Genomic DNA, 21,565 nt, shown 5'->3' with positions numbered 1-21,565 from the left:
TCCCAAGAAAGATCACCATCGAAAAACCGGCCATCCATAGCAAACGATTACACTGCGACGGCTGAAGTCTACCATGAGAGCTGCCCTACGGAGGTTTACCCAGTATTGTACAATATCACTCAGAGACTATTACATCAGTCTCAACCATGCGTACAAACGAGTCAGTCAACACTATTTCTATCGATATCAGTAAAATATTCAGCGTAATATCAAGTCGCATTCTGAACGTTTCTGGAAATATGTGAACGAGCAGCGCAAGGAATCTGGACGCAAGGAATCACGAGACATATGTGCACTTTTTTCGGAACAAATCGCGAATGGGTTTACAGACGAGGCATTAACTATTGAGCAAATCGAACTCGCTGCTAGAAGAGCTCCATTTGTGGGCAAATCTCTGGGTGCTATCGATGTCAATGCAACGATGGTTATCAGAGCGTCGTCTCGACTTAAGTCATCTTTCAATCCAGGACCCGACACATTCCCCTCGAAGTTTTGGTTACTCCATTTCTTCCCATCTCTCGAACATCTTTTGCTAAAAGTATTTACCATCTTGCTGGAAATCAGCGAACATGTTCCCAGTCCATAAAAGGGCAATAAGCGAGACGTCTATAATTACTGTGGAATAACTTCATTGAGTGCTGTCTGTATGGAACCTCGTCAGGCTCACTGTAACCAGTACCTAAGTGACGATCAATACGGCTTCACGTCGAGACGGTCAACCACGTCTAACCTATTATGTTTAACATCCTACATAACAGAGAGTATGGAACGTCGCGCTCAAAACGACATTGTTTACACCGACTTTTCGCCAGGCCCCTACATTCACTTCTTTGTCAGGAATACCTCAAGGAAGCCACTTGGGACCGTTGATGTTTCTGCGACTCACAGAAGTTTAACATGTTTAGAACAGATTTGGTTTTTCGTTTGGATGATTTTTTAGAATTAGAATTTTGTCGATCATTCACAAAATCAAATCTCAGCTACTTTCTGTAATTGAAAGGAGCACTCTAATTAAAACCTTGAAAAAGGGTCATTGTTTTAATTGAACAGGAAAATAGGGCGTCAGCAAAGTTGTCATTTGTGTTTATTTAGATACACGATATCTGAACTTTGCTTTCTGATTTTCAACATTTTCAAACTGCTCACTGAGACAGCCATCTTCTGAAGGCCCTCCATTAAATTATTTTTTGCGGTAATCACGCTACAGCCCAGAACACATGAAACATCTCTCATATTAAACAGTAAAATTTATTACCACTTTCATTCAAAAAAGAAGCCGGATTTTGACCCTTTCTTATTGTTATTAGCGTCTAAAACAATGTTAAAATATTAACTTTTACTGATATCAGTATTTTAAATACAAGTGGAGAATTGAATGTAGAAAAATAATGTAGGTTGAGCTTTATACGTGTAGCGTTTCGTTCGCAATCGAAATTACCAATGAAAAAAATGGTTTCGGGAAAACGCCCTCTAAAGTCGCACGAGAGGTGCGACGAGAGGCACCGACGTCACCGCATGAGAAACGCTTGGTGCAGGCCCCCGCGCCAGATATTCCGAAAATATTTTCAGTAATAAATTGTTTTTAAATTGTAAATAAAGTGCCATCCCGGTACGGTAAGGTACATAGCCATTTTCTAACATAAAAGCCTATTAAACACAGATTTGTTTATCTAAACATTGAGCTATGGAACCTAAACACGCAATAATCCCGTAGGTTCAGTATTTCTAGGCCTTTTTAGCAAGATTTTTAAAACATCTAGTATCCAAAGCTGAGTAAGGGTCACCCATAACAATGTCCATGAACCTTTAGAATACATTCTCGAAATCCCCTCCACTAGTTTGATTGCATTTCTTTACCTGCTGTTCAATTGCTGCTAGTGCTTCCGGTTAAACTCCCACCGCACCTTTTGCACGCCCATGTTCTCATTTACAAATCTGAAGGGAGGAAAAATTAGATTTGCTTCCGACTAAATTGTCCCGATACAGAAAACATGAAACGTATTCTTGAACCTGCGTCAGTTCCTGTTTTACCGCTTCGAGCCAGCTTACTGTCGATTGATGGTAGCATAATTTGATTGGTACCCTTTTCACTTGCTATCGATTTTCTCTGGCCGGTCGCACAGTGTACAGCCAACCATCTTTCAGTTCGATAGGTTATTTCGTTCAAATAGAGCACCGGTTTTCAGAGGCACTTCCCACCACAACAAAGACGATGGTTCCACTATGTTCGAAGCGATGGAGCTCAAAAATAGGCGGATTAACACAGGTTTAAAATCGAGCCTGTTTCAACCGGATGAATCACCAGTCAAGCGACATGGCTCCTGCGATTTATCAAGTGAGTTTGATAAAAAAAAACTATGTTTTCGACAGCAATTTTGGGCTCTATTACAGTACAGTCAGGTCTACTATTGCACAGATTCTTTATTGCCGAAACATCGCACAGTGAAAATATGAGAAAGCCAAAACATGGAAACGTGAAAGAATTCAACCTATTCGCTGGAAGAGGAACGAAATTCATTAAAATTAACATTTCTTGAATAAAAATCTTTTGTAAATTGAATGCATCGTGGGACGTTGCTAGTAAGGAACGCGAATATTAAGCACATTTCTTATAATATTCTTTACGAATCATACGAAAGTTTCTATATCGACCGCTTCCGGGAAGTTTTAGTGCTGCTCAACCACGGTATTTTGCTAAAAAAACAGATTTATTATTTTAAAATTTAGGAGATGGAAGCATTTTCCATTGCACCATGTTTTAAATACCATTTTAACCATTTTCATTCCAGGTTTACAAGCATGCAATGTTGAAGACATATCAGTACTATTTCAAGTTTTGCCGCAGTTATCATTTGGCTGTAGTTATACTGCAATGTCTTAGCACATTTCCGATGATCACTCAAATCGAGTTTATAAAACTCAAGCGCCAACATACAAACGTCCGCTTTCACGAAATCATTCATCGTACTCTTCCGCGAATATGCAAACCACTACATGCATATATATATATATATATATATATATATATATATATATATATATATATATATATATATATATATATATATATATATATATATATATATATATATATATATATATATATATATATATATATATATATATATATATATATATATATATATATATATATATATATATATATATATATATATATATATATATATATATATATATATATATATATATATATATATATATATATATATATATATATATATATATATATACTAAATCAAAGTTATTCACACACTAACATCCGAGGTATGAAAAAAATCCACGCGATCAAACAACTTGACCTAAAATCGCTTGTGCTCTTCGCGATAATACTAATCTGATCATGCATGCGAACATGCAACCGTGATCATCCGCACACATCTACGTTCGCTTCCGTGATCAATTCGATATGTTAGTACTTACGAATTCATGAACGCGGTCTCAAAGTGCGATTATATCAATCCCCGTTCCCACGTGATCATGAATCGTTTGCGTTCGAAAGCCTTCAGTCTCATTTCCTTCTAGATCTGAACCATACACTTAAAATCGTCGTTCGCGTGAACATTAAAAAATCCATGCAAATATGTAAGCAATCACACGATTGTACAAACGAATTTCTACAAGCGAAGTTGCATATATGCTACACACACACGCCCACGCGATCAAGCTCGCTGTCATACAAACGCTCGAGGTCTGCGCAATTATACAATATTGGTTACAAACGCGAACCTGTGATTAGATGAACTTTTTATTAACTACTAATTTATAAACGCGATCTCAAGTACGAAGATACAAATTCGCGTTCCCACGCAATCATGAATCCGTTTCGTCCGGAAACCTGTAGCGTCAGTGCAAACAACCTTGGCTTTCAGGAGAATCTTTCCAAAATAATTAGCTCATATGCACCAGACAACAAGTTTCCGGGTGACTCTAGTATCTAGATCGTACATCCAAACTAAGCATCAGATTCAAGATCCGTGCGATCATCCAAGAACACACGCAAATATGCGAATGGACAGACGATTATAAAATTGAATTTATCGACGCTAAGTTACATACACGTTAATATGCAAACGCTTGAGTCCTTCGCGATAATCCATGAACACCTACACCCGTGATCTCGCAAACACGAAAACACTCCTATGAACAAGGGAACATATTGACACGTCGTTGTATGGGATAAATGAATTTACATTAAAAAATAAAAATAATAGAACACAATTTCACATAACCTACAACACCATCTACTAAGTGACATAGAAGAAACTAGAACGTCCAATAGCCGCTTGTATTAAAAAGTGCTTGATTGTGTGTTACTGATTCACCACTGTCGCCGGCACAGTTTACGAAAAGGTGAAAACCCGGTGAATCCGTTTAGTGAACTTTTGAGGGTGTCGAGTTGAATTTCGTAAGGAAATTGGACATTCTCTTCCAGCTTCAACAATCCAACCCCAAAGTCTGCATCGAGGCGTTATTTAATTACTAAAAACTGTTCTCCTCTCGTTTCAGCGCAAGCGTTCACATCTCGGTGATTGACATAAATGAATATTCTCCAACATTCCTGCAGCCATCGTACGTTACCGAGGTTAGTACAAAGCACTATTTTACATACCTACATTGACTGGTTTAGCCCTTTCGTTGGGTCCTGTCTGGAGAAGTACTAGAGAGTTCAGAACGTACCTAGCTAGCATTGAGTGGATTCTGCTTTTCATTAATAATTTACCTATATATCGCGGGAGATGCCGACAGAGTTGAATACGGGGAAAAGGGTACACAACTCTTCAGCACATAAGTAGAACCTTAATGTGTTGTGGTTGCGCCAAAGCGGACCGTTTGTCGGTGGCCCACTTTGCGCTCCAATACTACGAAAAAAAACCCAACTCATTTGCTTGTTCTCACTGACGGCTATACTGTTGCAGCTAGCGGCAGAAGGCTTTGGCAGCTTTTTATGTGAAACTGCACCAGCAGCAAAGCTTTACAGCTGATGGAATCGAAATATGCACGGGGAAAAAAGTGGGAACAAAAAGTTTTGCATTGTTTTATTGCACTAGCGAGCAATGTGCATTCAGGGGGAAGAATGGGATTTTGCACCGAATAAGTTCCACTGCACAGGATAAGTCCACATTTGATGAATTGTCTTGGCGGAATGTGATGGTTTACTGGAACGATAACGTGCGTAAAGTGTTTTTTCAGTTGCACCACTAGTTTTCGGTTCTGCTACAATGAATAAGGTTAACGACTGTTGAAACAATGCTGGCGATGTCGGACATTCTTGAACTTATGGCGTATGGAAGTAATGTCCTTATATTGCAGGGAAACTTCTAAAATATATGGTGGTATTTGTAGGTACAATCAATCATCAATGGGCAACAACGTAAATGTGCAAATAATATTAGGACCCAAATTTTTCATCAACTTCCCATCGTTCAAAACAGAATGCAACCCTAGGTGAATAAATATTTTGAACGGGCTTTTGGTACAGTGCCAATAACGAAATGTTCCGTTTGGACGCTTACATCCTTTGCTTCAGTGCGTCATCATCAAAGAACACATTAATTTGAGAAGGATTTACGGAACTTCAAAAGTAGTTGCATGCAGTTACTATTCATATACAATATCATCGGATCGGAAAGTTTTGACGTATGAATCGTGTGATTGTGACACGAGAAATATATTCAATTCATCCTGACGGAACGGTTGCCTTCTTTTTCGTTGACGGAAGCTTATGTGCAAATCATACACATAAAAATATTGCCGAACATGATGCAGAACGAAACCACAAATTATTGTCACTTTTCATTCAAATCTTGATTTTTTAAGGCAGCAATCTTGAGATTTAAAGTAGTGCAGTTTTAAAGGAATGGTAAAACGTGAAAAAATTATATTATTTTAGATGCTCGTATCGGTTTCAGGAAACCTAAATTTACAGTGCTGGTTCGCGAATTTAAATTCGATCAGCAGAGACAGGATAGGCAGGACACCTCCGCTTGTGCTATGGAAGCCCTCGATCCCCCCGCCACAGTACAGCTACTGCATCCAGCGTTCACCAGTCGTCCCGGTCCTGTGTGCGGGAGTGGAAAAAGGGTCTTCCAAGCTTCATACTGCGGCAAATATCCATCTATTTCGAAACCTTCTAGCACCGAAATGTTCTTCTATTCCAGCTCACTGTCAATTGTGCAAATGCCAACGATCCGCAGCCGTTCAGGAGTGTTACCTAGCCCAACTGCATTGAGTACAACCCTCGGTTTCCCGTTTTCCCGGTCACCGGGACGCACACTTGCCACCAGTCCTGAGGAAGCCCTTAGTCCCCCCATCACAGTCGAACCCTTCCAGCCAGCGACCAGCAGCCGTCCCGGTCCTGTGGTGGAGTTGGGACGAGGGGTTCCTTCTTCTTCTGGTGGTATCAATTCAACCGTTGAAGAATATCGCCTTGCACTCTTCGATAACAGTTTTTATATCATCGTCTTCGTCGAAAAGTGGTTAAACGATGACACGCTTTTCAGTTAGGTGTTCGGTACTGGATATGAGGTTTTTCGTTGCGACCGGAACCTTAGAAATAGTTGAAAATCTACTGGAATCCACAAATCGCCTCTTACCTCGCAAGTAACTTTGCTATCTTATACCACTGAGGTTCTTCGTCGAGAACTTCGTACAGTTTTCCACCGATTTCCACCTCGAATCCAATACCTTCCGGAATGTCTTGTTTTTGTCAGTGTTTGTAGTCAGCCCGTGCCGCTACCTCCCATTTAAAAGGCACAAACGCTGCTTTCATTGCTCTGCAATTGACCTCAATGGTGTCGACGTCATCCGCGAAGTTAAGAAGTATGATTTAGGGATGATAGTGCATTTGCTGTCAGTTTCACAGTTCTACACATATTAATAGAAAAGTAGGTCTCATCAACAATTTAAGTCAGGGAAATGGAAAATACTTCAACAAGAACAACTGACACCAGAAGTTGGCGCGTTGAGCCGATCCCTACGTTCACTACTCTTGGGGCAGATACTTGATGCACCCAAACGACGTTTGTTACATACGAAGTACTGGTTGCTGGGTACTGGGATTTAAGATATTCTGCAACAATTTGAAACATCTTAACTATAACAAAAATACAATGTAATCAATTAACGGATAAATACATGAAATTATGAGAAATTCATCAGAAATCGAGCCATGCGGTTTATTGTTCGGATTTCCAAATTTATGTAGTACGTGTAAACTAGGTGACACTGGGGTAGATAGGTGCATACGGTGACACTGGGGTAGATAGGTGCATACGAGACGAGATTCCTTTGAAATCATGTCGCGCCGGCGATTCGTTTCTGCTGCATACACACAGACGAACATTCCTCTTTCGCAGCTAATGTCAAATGAGCACTATGAAACACAAGGCGTTCTCTTTTATTAACTTTTTGGTGCAGATGGATCCTTTTGTGCGACAAATAAAAATATTTTCATCATTCTTTTTGGTGTGGCTTTCGCTTAGTCTCAGGGCGGCAAACATTCACTGATTTCCTTAAAGGTTTAGAAAAACTATCGGGTTGGTCGATTATTTTGAAGAATTTTTGCATATATTATGATTCACTGGTAAAGGTACAGAATTACCAAGTACAACTTAATACAAGTTAATAAAAGTAATTTTCTAATTGAATTCTTCTTCCATTATGTATTTGTCCTAATAAGGACTGTTTGCTAATAACTATGTTTTGGGATACGTTACGAGAATCCTATGGAACCTGTATGGATGATACGCACGGCGTAAACCAGCAATTCGCCATCTCGCTTCTGTTCCGGCATAGTGGTTTGAAGCTGCAAACAAAACCTTTCCAGCGCACACAGACAAACGTGCCCTTTCCGTAGCCAGCGATGCCAACCTTCCAGTTTAAACTGGATTCTTCCAGTTTTTTGAAATTTTAGCCGGTTTCATCCAGTTTTTTTTAAATATTCATTTATTTAGTTTTCTTTCTCACAAATTGTAACTTGATTCACAAAATTTTCAAGCAAGCGATGGGATGATGCAGAGTGCTGCAGAATAAGATTTTAATCCACCGTGACCTGAACTCTTTTTATACCACTTGTGAGTAAAACGGTACAGGAATGTACATTTTGATTCGATTTCAAATGATTTTACTCAAACATAAAGGTGGCAGTACATTGTGTCAAATATTTTGATGAACATTTGTTGAATTCTCAGCTAGTTGCTATAGTATCGTAAGAAAGGATTAAGGAGCAAAATTCGACTGTAACTATTAGAATTACATTCTAATTCAAATGCTTTAATATTTTTTTTTTACTTTGGATAACAATATCAAAAAACCGACTCAAATTTTCAATAAAAGGTTAGGAACATACGTGTTTACTTAAAATTACGTTCATTGAATCGTTGACTTAAACATTACAAGGGTAAAGTAGGTTTTTTCCGAGCATCCAATTTTTTTTCTGGAAACGTTCCAGCTTTTTGAAAAAAAAATGTTGGCAACGCTGTCCGTAGCTCGTGATAATGAAAGATATAACAGCTATCCCTCAAGCAACAAAAGCGATAATCCAACTGGTTCTGCCAGCAGAGCAGGCATGGCAATGAAGGAATTTGGTCAAAAACATTCCTTTTATATCAAACGATGAATTGTGTAAAAAAAATTTCAACGATACAGTTGTTTAAAATTATGCCACATTTTCGTAACGAAATTCGAAATCAGATTTTAGTTTTACACCTAGCCCCAGCCCCATATAGTAGAGTAAAGCATTTTCAATGCTAAACAAACCATAAAAACCCAGAGCACAGAGCAAACCAACTCTCAACTGTTATCAGTGTCGTTAAGGTCAACTCGTATTGTGCGACGTTCCCGTAATTGAAAAACGAAAAATCAAGCCAGTCAATACATAACTGAATTGAGTATATGAAGGTACGTTAGAAACAATAAAAGGGTTTGTGTGGGTGGTTGGTACGTCGACTGTCGAGTACGCAACCGGCATGAGTTTGATTCATAACCTTCGTACAAAAAAAAGTACCAGCATGGTATTGAACATTGGCACTGTTGAAAATTTGAAAATCATAAGGAATGGTACGAAATTTATTAAAGAACCGTTAAAATGGTTTCGACACTATCAAATTTTTCGGTTGCTCTCAATTTGACTTCACAGTCATACAATACGATTCCCAAACAATATATTCCGTTTCATTATGGAAATTTTACTTGAAGTGCTACAACTGACGTATTATTAATTCAATCGCTACTCACACACGTTCTTTCTGCCCTTTGGCGAAGAACCAGCAATTATGATAAAAATATATAAATTTACCCATTCACTCACACCAAAACTTTTGCTCCAGCGCAGCCGCTAGTTCTCATATCTGACAACTTTTTTAATGCGAAGCATCGGTACTTCGATCGTGTGACAGCTATTCGGAAAAAAATGAAATGGTTGGAAAATATTGGCATGACAAAGGCTCGTGTTTCTTCCAAAGTTTGACGTAAATTGGTATCATTTTACGCATACTTACTTCGCTGCAGCCGATGGGCTGCCTATTTGTAGCTTTACCGTTAAATTTTCATCACCCACTGAAATTGCTTTAAAAATTGTTAGGCCTACAACCTCCTATGTGATAATTGTCAAATCGGCGAACGGTACACAAATACTGCCTAAAATTCAATTATATATTCGATATACTTCACCTCATACTCCACTCCAAGACTGCTTCCCACGGAGAATACTTTAAAGCTAATGAAACCGAAACCGTTCCGAGGAATTTATTTATAACAGCTCCCGTAAAATGTACTGCCGTACCAACCAGGTTCGTTCCATCAAATTTTGTCCGTGTTCTATTTGAGCTCTTCTAATTAGATTCAAACTATCTCGCCAGATCGACACGTTGCGTTTGCGAACCACTCTCCCGCAAATACCTACACGGGCCACACAGCCTGGGTCAGGACCAAAGCGGATTAATTAGGATGTACGCTAATGCTTTTGCACGCATGTGCTCGATTGCTTCCTGAGCGTCGTTAGATAAACTCCCAGGCAATTCAAATCCGCGTTTTAATGGAATGTTCGTATGCAAATAATGCCCATCAAGCTAAAGGTAATGCGATCGAAGCAATTGAACGCGGGAATGCTGATGCGAGTTTAGGTATCCAAATCGAGTTTTCGATTCTATACATGCTATTAGAAGTGGTTAGTCGAAATTTCCATAGCTTTTGTTGTATACATATGAATACATTTCAAGTAATGAACCCATTGCACATACAGGAGAAATCAATTACATTGCTTTCATTCGTCGACCCATTTGTTGAATCTTCCTTAAACGTATCAATCAAATGGCTCATACACTATTCACTTCATGGGAAAATTTTTCACTTTTGCGGAGGGTTTTGATGGAAGTAAATAGAAAATTAGAAGAAAAAATTTCCTTTTAATTCCATCAGATGATATTTATTGAACTGTGCAGCTATGTATTTCGTTGATGTCTTTTTGACTTCTACAGTAAAAAGACACAGAAGAGAATGGTAAGATGACAACGAAATAAGTATCTGTACAGCTCAATAAATATCACCTGGTGGCATTAACTCTGAAATGCGCAACGTTGTTTTAAAACAACATTACGAAAACATCTCAAAATTATTAGCTGTGTGACAATTTTCACAAAATGTATAAAATAATTAATGTGAGCGTTGCAGGGTTACATGAAATGTTTTCTGGATATTTTGTTTTTATTCATTTTATGTTAGTAATAAATTGCGTCGCGTTTATCTTATTACATTATATAAGGAGTGAAGTATTTCTGCATGGTTCAGTAGAGCATTAATTCACACGAGTAAAAATTTGATCTTGTCAAAGCTGGATGGTTTTTCGTATTGTATGCTTAAAATAAAATAGAAACTTTTGGCTTCGTCTATTTAAGCAAACGCACCCGTTCGGCTCATAATACAATATCGAATCTTTCTCGCTCTCTCGTGAACCGTATATCAGTAGACATGTTTAACTTATTCACCGCATTCAAAGACTTTTTCATTCTGCCTGTACCAGATAGCAGAGATACAGAACAGAGGAAAACGATTAAGAAGCCAAGAAGAAATAGCAGTTTTGTGTAGGGTACAAATTTTATGGTGTATACCAATAAATCCTGTAAAATTACCGGTTTTTTATGTTTTATATCGAAATCTCAATTTTAAATATTTCCATGTAAATTTACCTCAACCATCATTCAATTTCAAACCTCTCTCATTAATTCATTTTCAAGCTGACTGAAATTTCACGCAGAATAAGCTTTCAGCTCAAAGGAAATAGAAAACTCATTCAACCATCAAAGCGTTCATTTGTTATATGTTTGTTATAAGTTGGCATCTTAAACATTTTAGACCATAGGTAAAGTACGTAATCTATGTTTTGTGTATTTTTGTTCAATAATCCCACCCAAACCACCATAGAAGGAAAATTTGGTTTGCAACTGATGTTGATTTTGAACGACAATCATTCAATGACTACGTTGCACCGAATGAATGAGTGATGAAGCAAACAACCTAAATATGACCATGAATACAGTAGGGTTTACATTGTAATCCGTTGCAATTTAAAACTCACTCGAATATGTTAATATGTCGGTGTTCTGATACCTATATCAAGCCAAAGTACCTGACAACGCTAGTTTGGTGTTACTTTCGTAAGTAAAATAATGGCCACATAGAGATCTTCTATATTCTGGTGTAGAATAAAGAAAGTTTTGCGCATAAATCCAATAGTTTTTATATCTATCTTATTTTTTAAGATGGTTTGCGACATCTTAACCGGCTCAGATTTAAGGCACGTCGATTGTATTGCCGTACGCACTATCGTTTCTTGTACAAACGCTACTCCATTCGAACGCAAGTAAACCTGCCCAATAATCCTCGAAAGTTTTAGAAACTCATGAAACTTATTACCTTACATTTAACAAGACTCTTACTGCAGAAGCGACTCTATTGCTGGTATCGCAGGGTCGGCTAGCTACCGAGTAGTCAAGGGCTACGCGGAAAAAGAACAAAAATCTGCGGGTGTGGGTGTGTTTTACAATTTATGTTGTTACTAACGTGGCGTGTACACTACTCTATCACTCAACGTACCGTACTGTTGCTGCTTCCGTTGATGAGCGTCGCGACGCTGACGAAGCCGACGGGTGAGATCACCTCGCTGACGTCGGCGAAACTGGCCGGATGAAGGCCCCAGTACGATGGTGATCGAGATTGTAGATGGGCGGACCCGCGGGCGTTGCTGGCTTGGATGCGGCAGGCGTCTTCCCTCCTTGGCGGGCATCGGCGTGACCGCGGCTAACCGCAACGGCCACCACCAAGAGGGACCCTCCTTTGCGATTAGGGCCTTTGCCCGAGGGTGTGAAATAATGGCCCGCAGCTGACGGACGACCATCCTTTACGGATTAGACGCGAAATCCTCCCTGATTCTCGAGCCGAACCGTGTACTGGACGATTTGACGCGGCCCTAAGAGTTCCTGAACAATCGCAACACTTTTTAACAAACTATCTTCCCGCCCCAAAGAGGGGGGGGGGGGTTAATAAACTTCACCAGTGAGATGCGAACTGAAGCACACGGACGCTTGATTTTAAAAGAAGCCAGAGCTGAAAACTACTGGACCTTTTATAAGAATTTCAATTATATTTCCCTCCAATTTCTATCCGACATTCATTTTTAAAAGTTTTGCGCCATCCGTGACAGTGCCATACGTTCTCGTGAAGATGGCAAACTCTCTTTACAGCGGTACGCACCCTTTAGCTTCTCTACTTACTGTTGTGTATTGTAGCACATGACAAGTGAATGTTCAACAAACAACATATATTATTTACATGAAAAATCTAAATGATGGAACCGACGGTTACAAACTCCACCTCGCTCAGTGCGTTTTATTCCGCTTACGTAATATAGACGCTAGTGCTCAGATCGACACGGTATATTACTACTTGAAATCAGCATTTGACAGAGCTGTCCGCGGAATGCTTCTGGAACGGCATAAATAAATATGAGTGTCTTTTGATCTGATTCCTTGGCTCGAATCGTATCTGAGAGACAACTCGGGCATTCCTCAAGGAAGCAATTTGGGCCTACTCTCATTCCCAGTCTTTATCAATGATCTAGTCTCAGTACTACCACTGGGGTGATGTATATTCTACGCTGATGACGTTAAATTATATATGAACGTCAAGTTCATTAGGGATTGCTTAGCTTTACAACAGCTATTGGACACTTTCAATGACTGGTGCTCTTTAAACTCGCTTACAATTAGTATTCACAAGTGCAGATTATTTTGATATCATCACAAACACACGTCAGATTGGATGCATGTTTAACATTTCGAATGAATTTAACGACCCACTGTGTCTCCGCTCCCAGTACTGAGCATTGGTACTGTCGATATTGGAATCTAACTCCGTAATATGGTGTTCGTATCAAGCAACATGGATAGCAAGAATTGAAGCGATTCAAAGAAAATTTGTTAGTTATGCACTAAGCCTTTATAAGGCCCAAAGTTTGGGACTATTAATGAATGTAATAGAAACACGGTTCTTTCACTTAGTTTAGAATATATTTACATTGATTTCGTAATAAAAACTGTTTTGAAAATATACTTACTGTATCGATTTTGTTGGTTATTTTCGGCAAATTTGAGACTAAGAGAAACGAAAGCAATGAAATTGAAAGACGGATAGGTATTCTAGAGCGAATCAGTTATAAACGGCGTCGGCGGTAAAACATGATGATGAGTTATGTTCTACCATAGACCTGCGGTAGACTTGGGTGCAACGCCCAACTCCTACTTAGCAGAAGGCAAAGAATTCTTCACATTTCCTTTCGATCATGTCCATATGAACCTGCCTAGTCCTGGTTTTCCGTTCTAAGTTTATAACTGATTCGCTTTAGAATACCTATCCGTTTTTCAATTTCATTGCTTTCGTTTCTCTTAGTTTCAAATTTGCCGAAAATAACCAACATAATCGATACAGTAGAACCTTAATTAAAACATAGTAATAAATATACTTACTATTGCTCGTTAGAAAAAGTGGGCCTTCGTAATGTTCAGAAAGAAATTCAGGTGGGTTACTGGTGGGATTCTAAGGACAAGTTGAAAAATGAGACCGCAGATTACAGATGTTCATTTACTCATTTTATTTTTTCTTCGCAATTTCTACCACTCATAAACCGAATTTTCGGATTAAAAATAGTTGTTTTTACAAATTTGCATCACCAACTTATAGGGTCTAGAGTATTTTTTTCAAAATCTAGCTAATTTTATTGTTCAAAAGGAAATCGCCGCATTTTTTCAAAAATCTCTTGACCAATCTGACACTTTTCAATGTATCTCAATAAAAAGTAATAAGAAAAGTTGCCAGACTCCTAACATATAGATTTCATAAGATTGGAACACTTCTCACTTCATATTCCTGCGTTATGAACGTAACGAAAAGGTGGCAATTCAGTTGCCACCGTCTTATAAAGGGTTAAGACGCCTTCCGTGGCAGGACCCTATTAAGCTGTTTTCCTCGCTAAAATTATTCTAGGAGATCTATGTATCGGAACGTGTTCTCCGCCAATGAAGCTTTTTGCTGTTGGAACATCCAGTACCATCAAGAATCGGCTATTAGGAAGTTTCTAACTTGTCAGACACTTACTGACGATATTTTAGTCTGATTTATTTTAATTTTTTTGTTTACTCTATTGAGTAAGTTTGTTTTGTTATATTTTCTTTCTTATATTTATTGATAAGTTTTGTATTATGCATACAATTGAAAAGATATCGCATTACTATGTTACTGCCCAGAAAAAAATCAATTTTTGAAAACTCGATCGGCCTTCCCCTGAGGCGATTTCACGTCCAACCAGGAGTATCTGTTCCAAATTTGAACCAAATCCGACAAGTCTTACTACCGGACCAACGCGCTTGAAATTTGTATTTGATTTTTAGGCATTAACCAGGAGAAAACCCACTGGGTGGTATTTTCTCCCCTAGGTGATATTGTATGTATCAGATGATGACTACATGTGAAAATAACAAAGATAATTTAATTGCCTACAAATTTAGAAATTATTAATCTTTTAACTAAGTGATTCTTTTTTCATTTGACACGGCTCAGTGCGTTTGTTTAGAGGAGCCGTGGATCTTTTATATATTTACAAGCTGTAATAAAATAAAAATTACAATTCCATCTATTTAAAGCCTGTGAAATCCCGTGCGGACGACTTACCAGTGCGAGCGGAGATCTTTTTTTGCGGCGGAAAAATATTTAACGAAATCAGTCTGAGTTAGTTTTGCATAGCGGTTAACTGCATATGGTGGTGAATGATTCCTATGATTTTTTTGCGAAGAAACTGTTGATTACAGCAAAATAATCTGTTTGAAAGAAGTTTAGTAGATAATATGAGGCATCCTTTGGCTACAAAATATTTGGTTTCATATTTCATCGAATAGAAAGAGCTATTACATAATTTTTAAAGGAGTGAAAATGGTTTTCGAGTGCACGATCACTCGAAAAAGGAAAGATCTTGTTTAGTTTTGGTTCTATTTAAACTCAGAGTAGCCGGCTACCGAGAATATTCGGTTTTCTATACAAAAGCAATTTGAACTCCACACAGTCGACAGCAGTTGGGTATAAAACCCGACCCAGTCCCGAGTTTATGCAAAAACGGCAAAAGGTGGCCTGTACCCAGGTTGGCACCGCGGGGAGGTAAGCGATAGGAGTTCTGTATCAGAGGTGAATGGCGACATAGATTGGTCTCATGTTGCACGATAATACAGCTTAGCCAACCATTAATTTTTAAAGAAGTGAAATAAAATATGCACATATTCAGAAAAATTACTGCAAGATGCCTGTTCTACATCGTTGTGAAGACATCAAGTTTTAATTCTCTTCGTTGAAAAAATACTGCTAGTGGCGAAATGTGGAACTGATATTTTCTTACCGAAACATGACTCATATTATATACTAAAATTCATCCAAAAATACTATTCAGCTAACCCAACCATTGTTTCGTAAATTAAAAAAATCGCGGGAATCGAGTACTGGATAAACCACCATGCTCAATTAGGTCACATGCACAGCTGATTCAGACATCACTTCGTTACAAATTTAGTAACTTCTTTTTTTCCTTTTAACGATATTCGCTAGAGATTACTACGTAGGGAAGGTTATGAAAATTTAGGGCCATAGTAGTCAAGTAAAAGCAAGGATGTGAAATATAGAGATCTTAAAACTGGAAGTGGCAAAACCATTAGGAACAGGCTTAAAAAATAATTGTCCTTCTTATTTTTGCTTACAGTGACGTTTTTAATGAATACAGTGCCACCAAGCGGTGAAATGACAAACTAGTAGGTTTTATTTAAGTAGACTCAGGGGCGGACCTGGAAAGGATCATTTTTCTTGTTACTGTAGTTTTACCAACTATGCGATTGAAGAGTCAAACAGATTGCTCCACTACTAAAGGACCGTAATGTCCGATGTGAAAAGTGTACCAAACTATAGGTCCGCGGAAAGCGAAGCGATGTTGTCACGACAACTACAAAACATTTCGAATTGCGCTTGACTATGACTTATGTCATTTTCGTTTTTGACAGTACACTACACCGGTGCAGTCGGTGCTACACTCATTCAACCTTGGGTGTAATCAGTTAATCTCTTTTTCGCACTACACCGGTGTAGCTCCGGGAAGAAACGATAACACTCCTACTTATACCAGGTAAGATACGAATATTATTATTCTATGACGTCATGGAAACCGTTGAAAGAAACGAAAGATTTTCTTTAAAGTTGATTGTTTATTTAATTATTTTATTTAATAAGTATTACACATGTAAATTATGGTATATCATAACTACATGGACAACGAAAGATAATCAATGCATCGAGAAAATAATTGCTCAAAATTGATGTAAATAGAAAAAAGCTGCAGATTATAAGCATCGGACGGACGATTTTCCTATCACCCTATCGACGAATGTTTACACTCTGAGCATGTTATATGTAAGCCGTGAGCATGACGCTACGACAATGAATGAGCGTTCGTTTGATTGTTAAAGTACCATGCGTCTGCTGTAGTTTGCATTCGAAGCAGGCGCACGGTAATTATTTGCAACAAGTCCCCTATTTTTATAGCCAGAGTAAATATTCATGTTTGTATCCCTGCAATAATTTGTTAGAATACTTTTCAAAAATATAGAAAAAAGTATCACACAACAAGTTTCATAAAGTTAGGTCAATTTTTTTACTTTGACTTGGCTGCTTTGTTGACAAAATAAAAATATTGGGAATGTTAACAATGACATGGTTAAATAAAAAAATCAGAGTTTTGTGACTTATAGCTAGTAGCTAATATGTCAATTTTGAAATCAATATTTTATAGATTTAGACAAGCCATTTTTTAAATTATCGAAATTTCACTACACTGTAGTGACTGATAGTTCAGTAATGAACAGCACTGTAGTACGAAAATAAGTGCAGTCCCTCGTCTTGAAAATTTAAAATGAAGGTTGTAAAAGGAAGCAAGATAGAGTATATTTTATTAAAGACAACCCAGGAGTACAAAAGCCCCTTTTACCAATGGTATGAATTCATATTCTAATTGAAAATCTCCTTGGAATTTTCCCACTGCTTCGCGGAGCACCGACTAAGCTCAATTAATCCACAATAACCACCGGTGCAAAAATCAATACCCCTCAATGAATAATGGATATAGCACCCGACGCGAAACCTTGACAGCGAAATAATGAACATACTCTGCGGAATAAGGCGACATAACTAGCAGAAGCACGGGCGACAGGCGAACGACTCTGGGGTCCGCTGACTGTTTGCCGTCATTATTCCGCCATCGATGTCATTCTTTGTTTTGCTTGAAAATAGCTTCCACCACTGTTATCGCGTCGCACAGTGGAGTAATTTTCATAATCTCACCACGTATGTAAGAGTGCTAATGAAGAATTATTTTTAATCTTTGATATCTCCCAAAATTTTTGAATAGAGCTTAAAATGCTAATTTTTAATTTGCTCAATTGAATGGTTGAAATTTCGCAAAAATGTCCTTAAAAAGAAATAAAAAATCAAAACGAGTCTTCTTTACTCTGACTAATTGATGTTCACTATAAATAATTCAAGCAGGCGTCAAGTACCAAAATAAGCTATTCAGTAATTTGAGAAATTGTAGAAATTACAAAAACTCGCTCATGAAAAAAATCGATAAGGAAACGCTTCCTTATTGAAGTCGTAAAACATATTTATATTGAACTTTTGAATTTAAAAATAACATTTTTATTTCAATTTTGACCAAAATTTGAACCCTGTAACTCCCCTGTGCATCGTCGCAATGGAGCAACAGATGTGGTGAAATCCGATTTTTTTTGCCAACCCAAGATCGTTCGCCTGCACGACAGCTCCGTAACCCATATTGGACCAAATTTGCCAAATTGATGTCAGCGAAAAAGCGGATTAGATAAACAACCAGTCGGTCGCGTTTGTTTTTCGATCGCAACTGAGCCTAAATGGGGGCGAATAGTGCGACTTGTTGTTTCAAATTGGAGTGTGTTTTTGTTTGTAATTAGGTAAGCATTGCCCTAATTTACATGTTCCACACGCAAACGTGGGAAATTGAAGTAAGGGATATTTTAAAGAATTGACGATTTAGTGATAATAATAAAAACAATTTTGGAGAAGGATAGATTTGAGCAGAGTGCACATTAAGCAGCGTAGCTAAATTCTTCGCTTCGCTTCACTTGAAATTATGCCATTGTCAACGATTTCGCACGCTTAAAGCTGAATGAAAAACTTTTTTGCATACCACTTTAATATGCAGATTTAATCCTACCGGCTGCATGAAGCGATGCGTAAAATTCAATTCTACAAAGAGCTTCCATTTTATCACATCAGCATAAAATTATTTGCATTCTTCGCTGTTATCACCCATTCCTGCCTGTATGACAACAATCATTATAATTGATTTATTACATACACTTTATGTGTCACACACTTTGCATCGGTTGTCATTTTCCCAAATTTTCCCCTACCGATGATCATGTCCTGCGTGAAAATGTTCGAAATTATAAACAGTTTAGGGAAACCGTTTTCATTGACATTTAATTGGAATGAGGATTTATATAAATGTTTATGCGGTTCATTACAACTGTTTGATTTGATTAGTTTAGAGATCAACAAATATGCTTATTATCAATTCGCTGAAGGATTACACAGTGGTTATCATATTGTATAAGAACCAAGGTGTCTATAAGTTTAACAATGTCAGGACACTGACAAAAACTGGGCATGTATTTTTCTACTTTCTTAGCCATAGAATGGTTTTGTGGGGTACATTTGTAGCCTAGAGCTGTTTGCAATCCCTGTTATTCTGTTACGGTTTATTTTAACTGCAAGCAATCTTTATCATTATTCAATTTGGTTATAAACTTTCATTAAGGGGTTACATACCTTTTTATTTTCCAAGATATCGAAACTTTTTTATTACGTTTTCTGAAAGTACAAATCCTTGAGAATATTTTCTCAAATTTTTATAGAAATTCGAGAAATAGCTCCAAAGTTACATCGCTTCCAAGCGCGCTTCATCTTCCAAGAGCAGTGGTAACTTGAAATTTTAAAATCGATTTTCTCGAAATGTAGTTTTTCCAAAAATAAATTTTCTGTGATCACGATTATCGAAAAACCAATCAGCCGATTGTCTTCAATTTTTTTCAATTGATCGTAATTAATTTTTCTCTTACATTAACCCATTCATGCCCATGTTGATTGTGGACAACAACGTCTACAACAGATTTGCTCACAAAAACAAGTAAGGCTAATAAATGTGGCATTTGAGTAATAATAGTTACAAGGATCAGCTCTAGAAGCGAAGCTATTGCAATTATTCTGACTCGATTCCGATTGAGCAGTGCTGCCTGGGACAGTTTACGTTCACAACGGAAAATGATTTTTTCATATATCTTCGTTATGGTGCAATATTATTGAAAACTGATAAAACTTATCAATTTAGACTATCTTTGGCTACGTTTTCCATGCAATCGAACAATTGTAAATATTCTTGGAGAATTGTATTGAGCATTGGAAGGTAAACATTGAGCAGCTTCTAGCACTGCAAGGGAAGCACCTATCTTTTTGACAATAGATTTTTCGTGTTTCTTGATCTCATCGTTTTGTAGAAAAAATAGTTTTGAAACCCTACATGTACTAGAAAATAGTTGGGCATGAAAGGGTTAACGATTTTTTATGCATAAATTTTTGTTCTGCAGATTAGAATTTTTAATGCAATTTTTAGAGCTAAAAAGGCAATATTTTAGGACAAACGTTCCCGAATGCAGGAAAAAATATTATTTATTCTATTAATCGTTGAAGTACGAGAAATGCTAATATTCCAATAGAATTTTTTGAATTTTGGGATTCTGTTGATCTATTGGTCTTCAATCGTGATGGTTTCGGGGAAAAAGTCACAACTTCGCCAATTATCAATACATTTTTATAAACTTATGTTTGTTCATTTCACTGAAAAATGTGCTACCAAAATACTATAAGTGTAATGTAATGTACTACCATGATAATTGAAACATATTTTATGGTTTCATATTCGACGTGCACGGCCATATAAAAACCAATGAATCAGGAAACAATTTACGAGGCGAATAATATACTGTATTTTGTGAAAGAGCACAAAAGATTTTTTGATACCATGAATTAATTTATAATCATAAAAACTAGAACATAATCAAGATGTAATGAATCATTAATTAATTCTCATCGAAATGTGAATAATGTTCCTAAATCTATGAATAAAATCAGGAATCAGTATTTGGTTTATGCATAATATTTATACAGTTATGAATTAGATTAGAATAATTGGAAATAACAAAATTCAAAGCACATAGAAAAGTGGAGAATGAACAGCTTATCTATACAAGGGGTCGTACACAAATGACGTAGCTTTTTCCGGCGATTTTTAACCCTTCCCTCCCCCTCGTAGCATTTGGTCACAAAATTCCAACCTCCCCCTCGTAAAAAACTTAGCATTTACCTACCCCCTCCCCCTCGTCCCATGCAAAGCGCCCAGGAGATGAAAAAAAATTACATATGTTTTTCAATTATTTTAAATACATGTTCTTTCAAAATGTTTGACGACTTTTATCAACATTTTCATTATAATAGCAAATTGCGTGCAAAATAAGCCCATTTCATGACAAATATGTGTTGATAGTTTTGTTTTGAATTTTATATTTCAAGGGGAGCATGAAGACAAGTTCTCTCAGTTCACAATCGTGCAGCTGCCAATGATTCTAAGAACCATTCGTTAATCTAAATTACTAAATTTGGTTTGGTTGAATTCGAAGTGAAAATTTAAGTCAGCTTCCAAACTAAGTCTACTAGTTAGCTACATTAGCTAACTAATGTAGCAAGTTAAATCCGCATACAAAATCTTTTCGTATTTTTGCGATCTTGTAATTCCGCGAATCGTAAAATTTACCTCATGAAAAGCCGCATCAAAAGTAAGGATCATTAAATTGTTTTCTCTAAACAATGGGTTTTA

At 37.4% G+C, this 21,565-nt stretch overlaps 1 protein-coding gene across 5 annotated transcripts in view; it reads left to right on the top strand.

Moving 5' to 3' along the window:
• Positions 1-21,565, top strand: part of LOC131686740 (calsyntenin-1) — a 358,053-nt gene that overhangs the window by 252,243 nt on the left and 84,245 nt on the right. For all 5 annotated transcript variants that reach the window (XM_058970683.1, XM_058970685.1, XM_058970686.1 and 2 more), the window contains one exon: positions 4,528-4,603. In XM_058970683.1, the coding sequence (XP_058826666.1) occupies positions 4,528-4,603 (76 nt within the window). The remainder of the gene's footprint in view (positions 1-4,527; positions 4,604-21,565) is intronic.

The sequence above is a fragment of the Topomyia yanbarensis genome, chromosome 3 (genome assembly GCF_030247195.1).
Source record: "Topomyia yanbarensis strain Yona2022 chromosome 3, ASM3024719v1, whole genome shotgun sequence".
Taxonomy (NCBI): Eukaryota; Metazoa; Arthropoda; class Insecta; order Diptera; family Culicidae; genus Topomyia; species Topomyia yanbarensis.
Note: the sequence above shows the minus strand (reverse complement) of the source record. Positions and strands in the feature narration are given on the sequence as shown.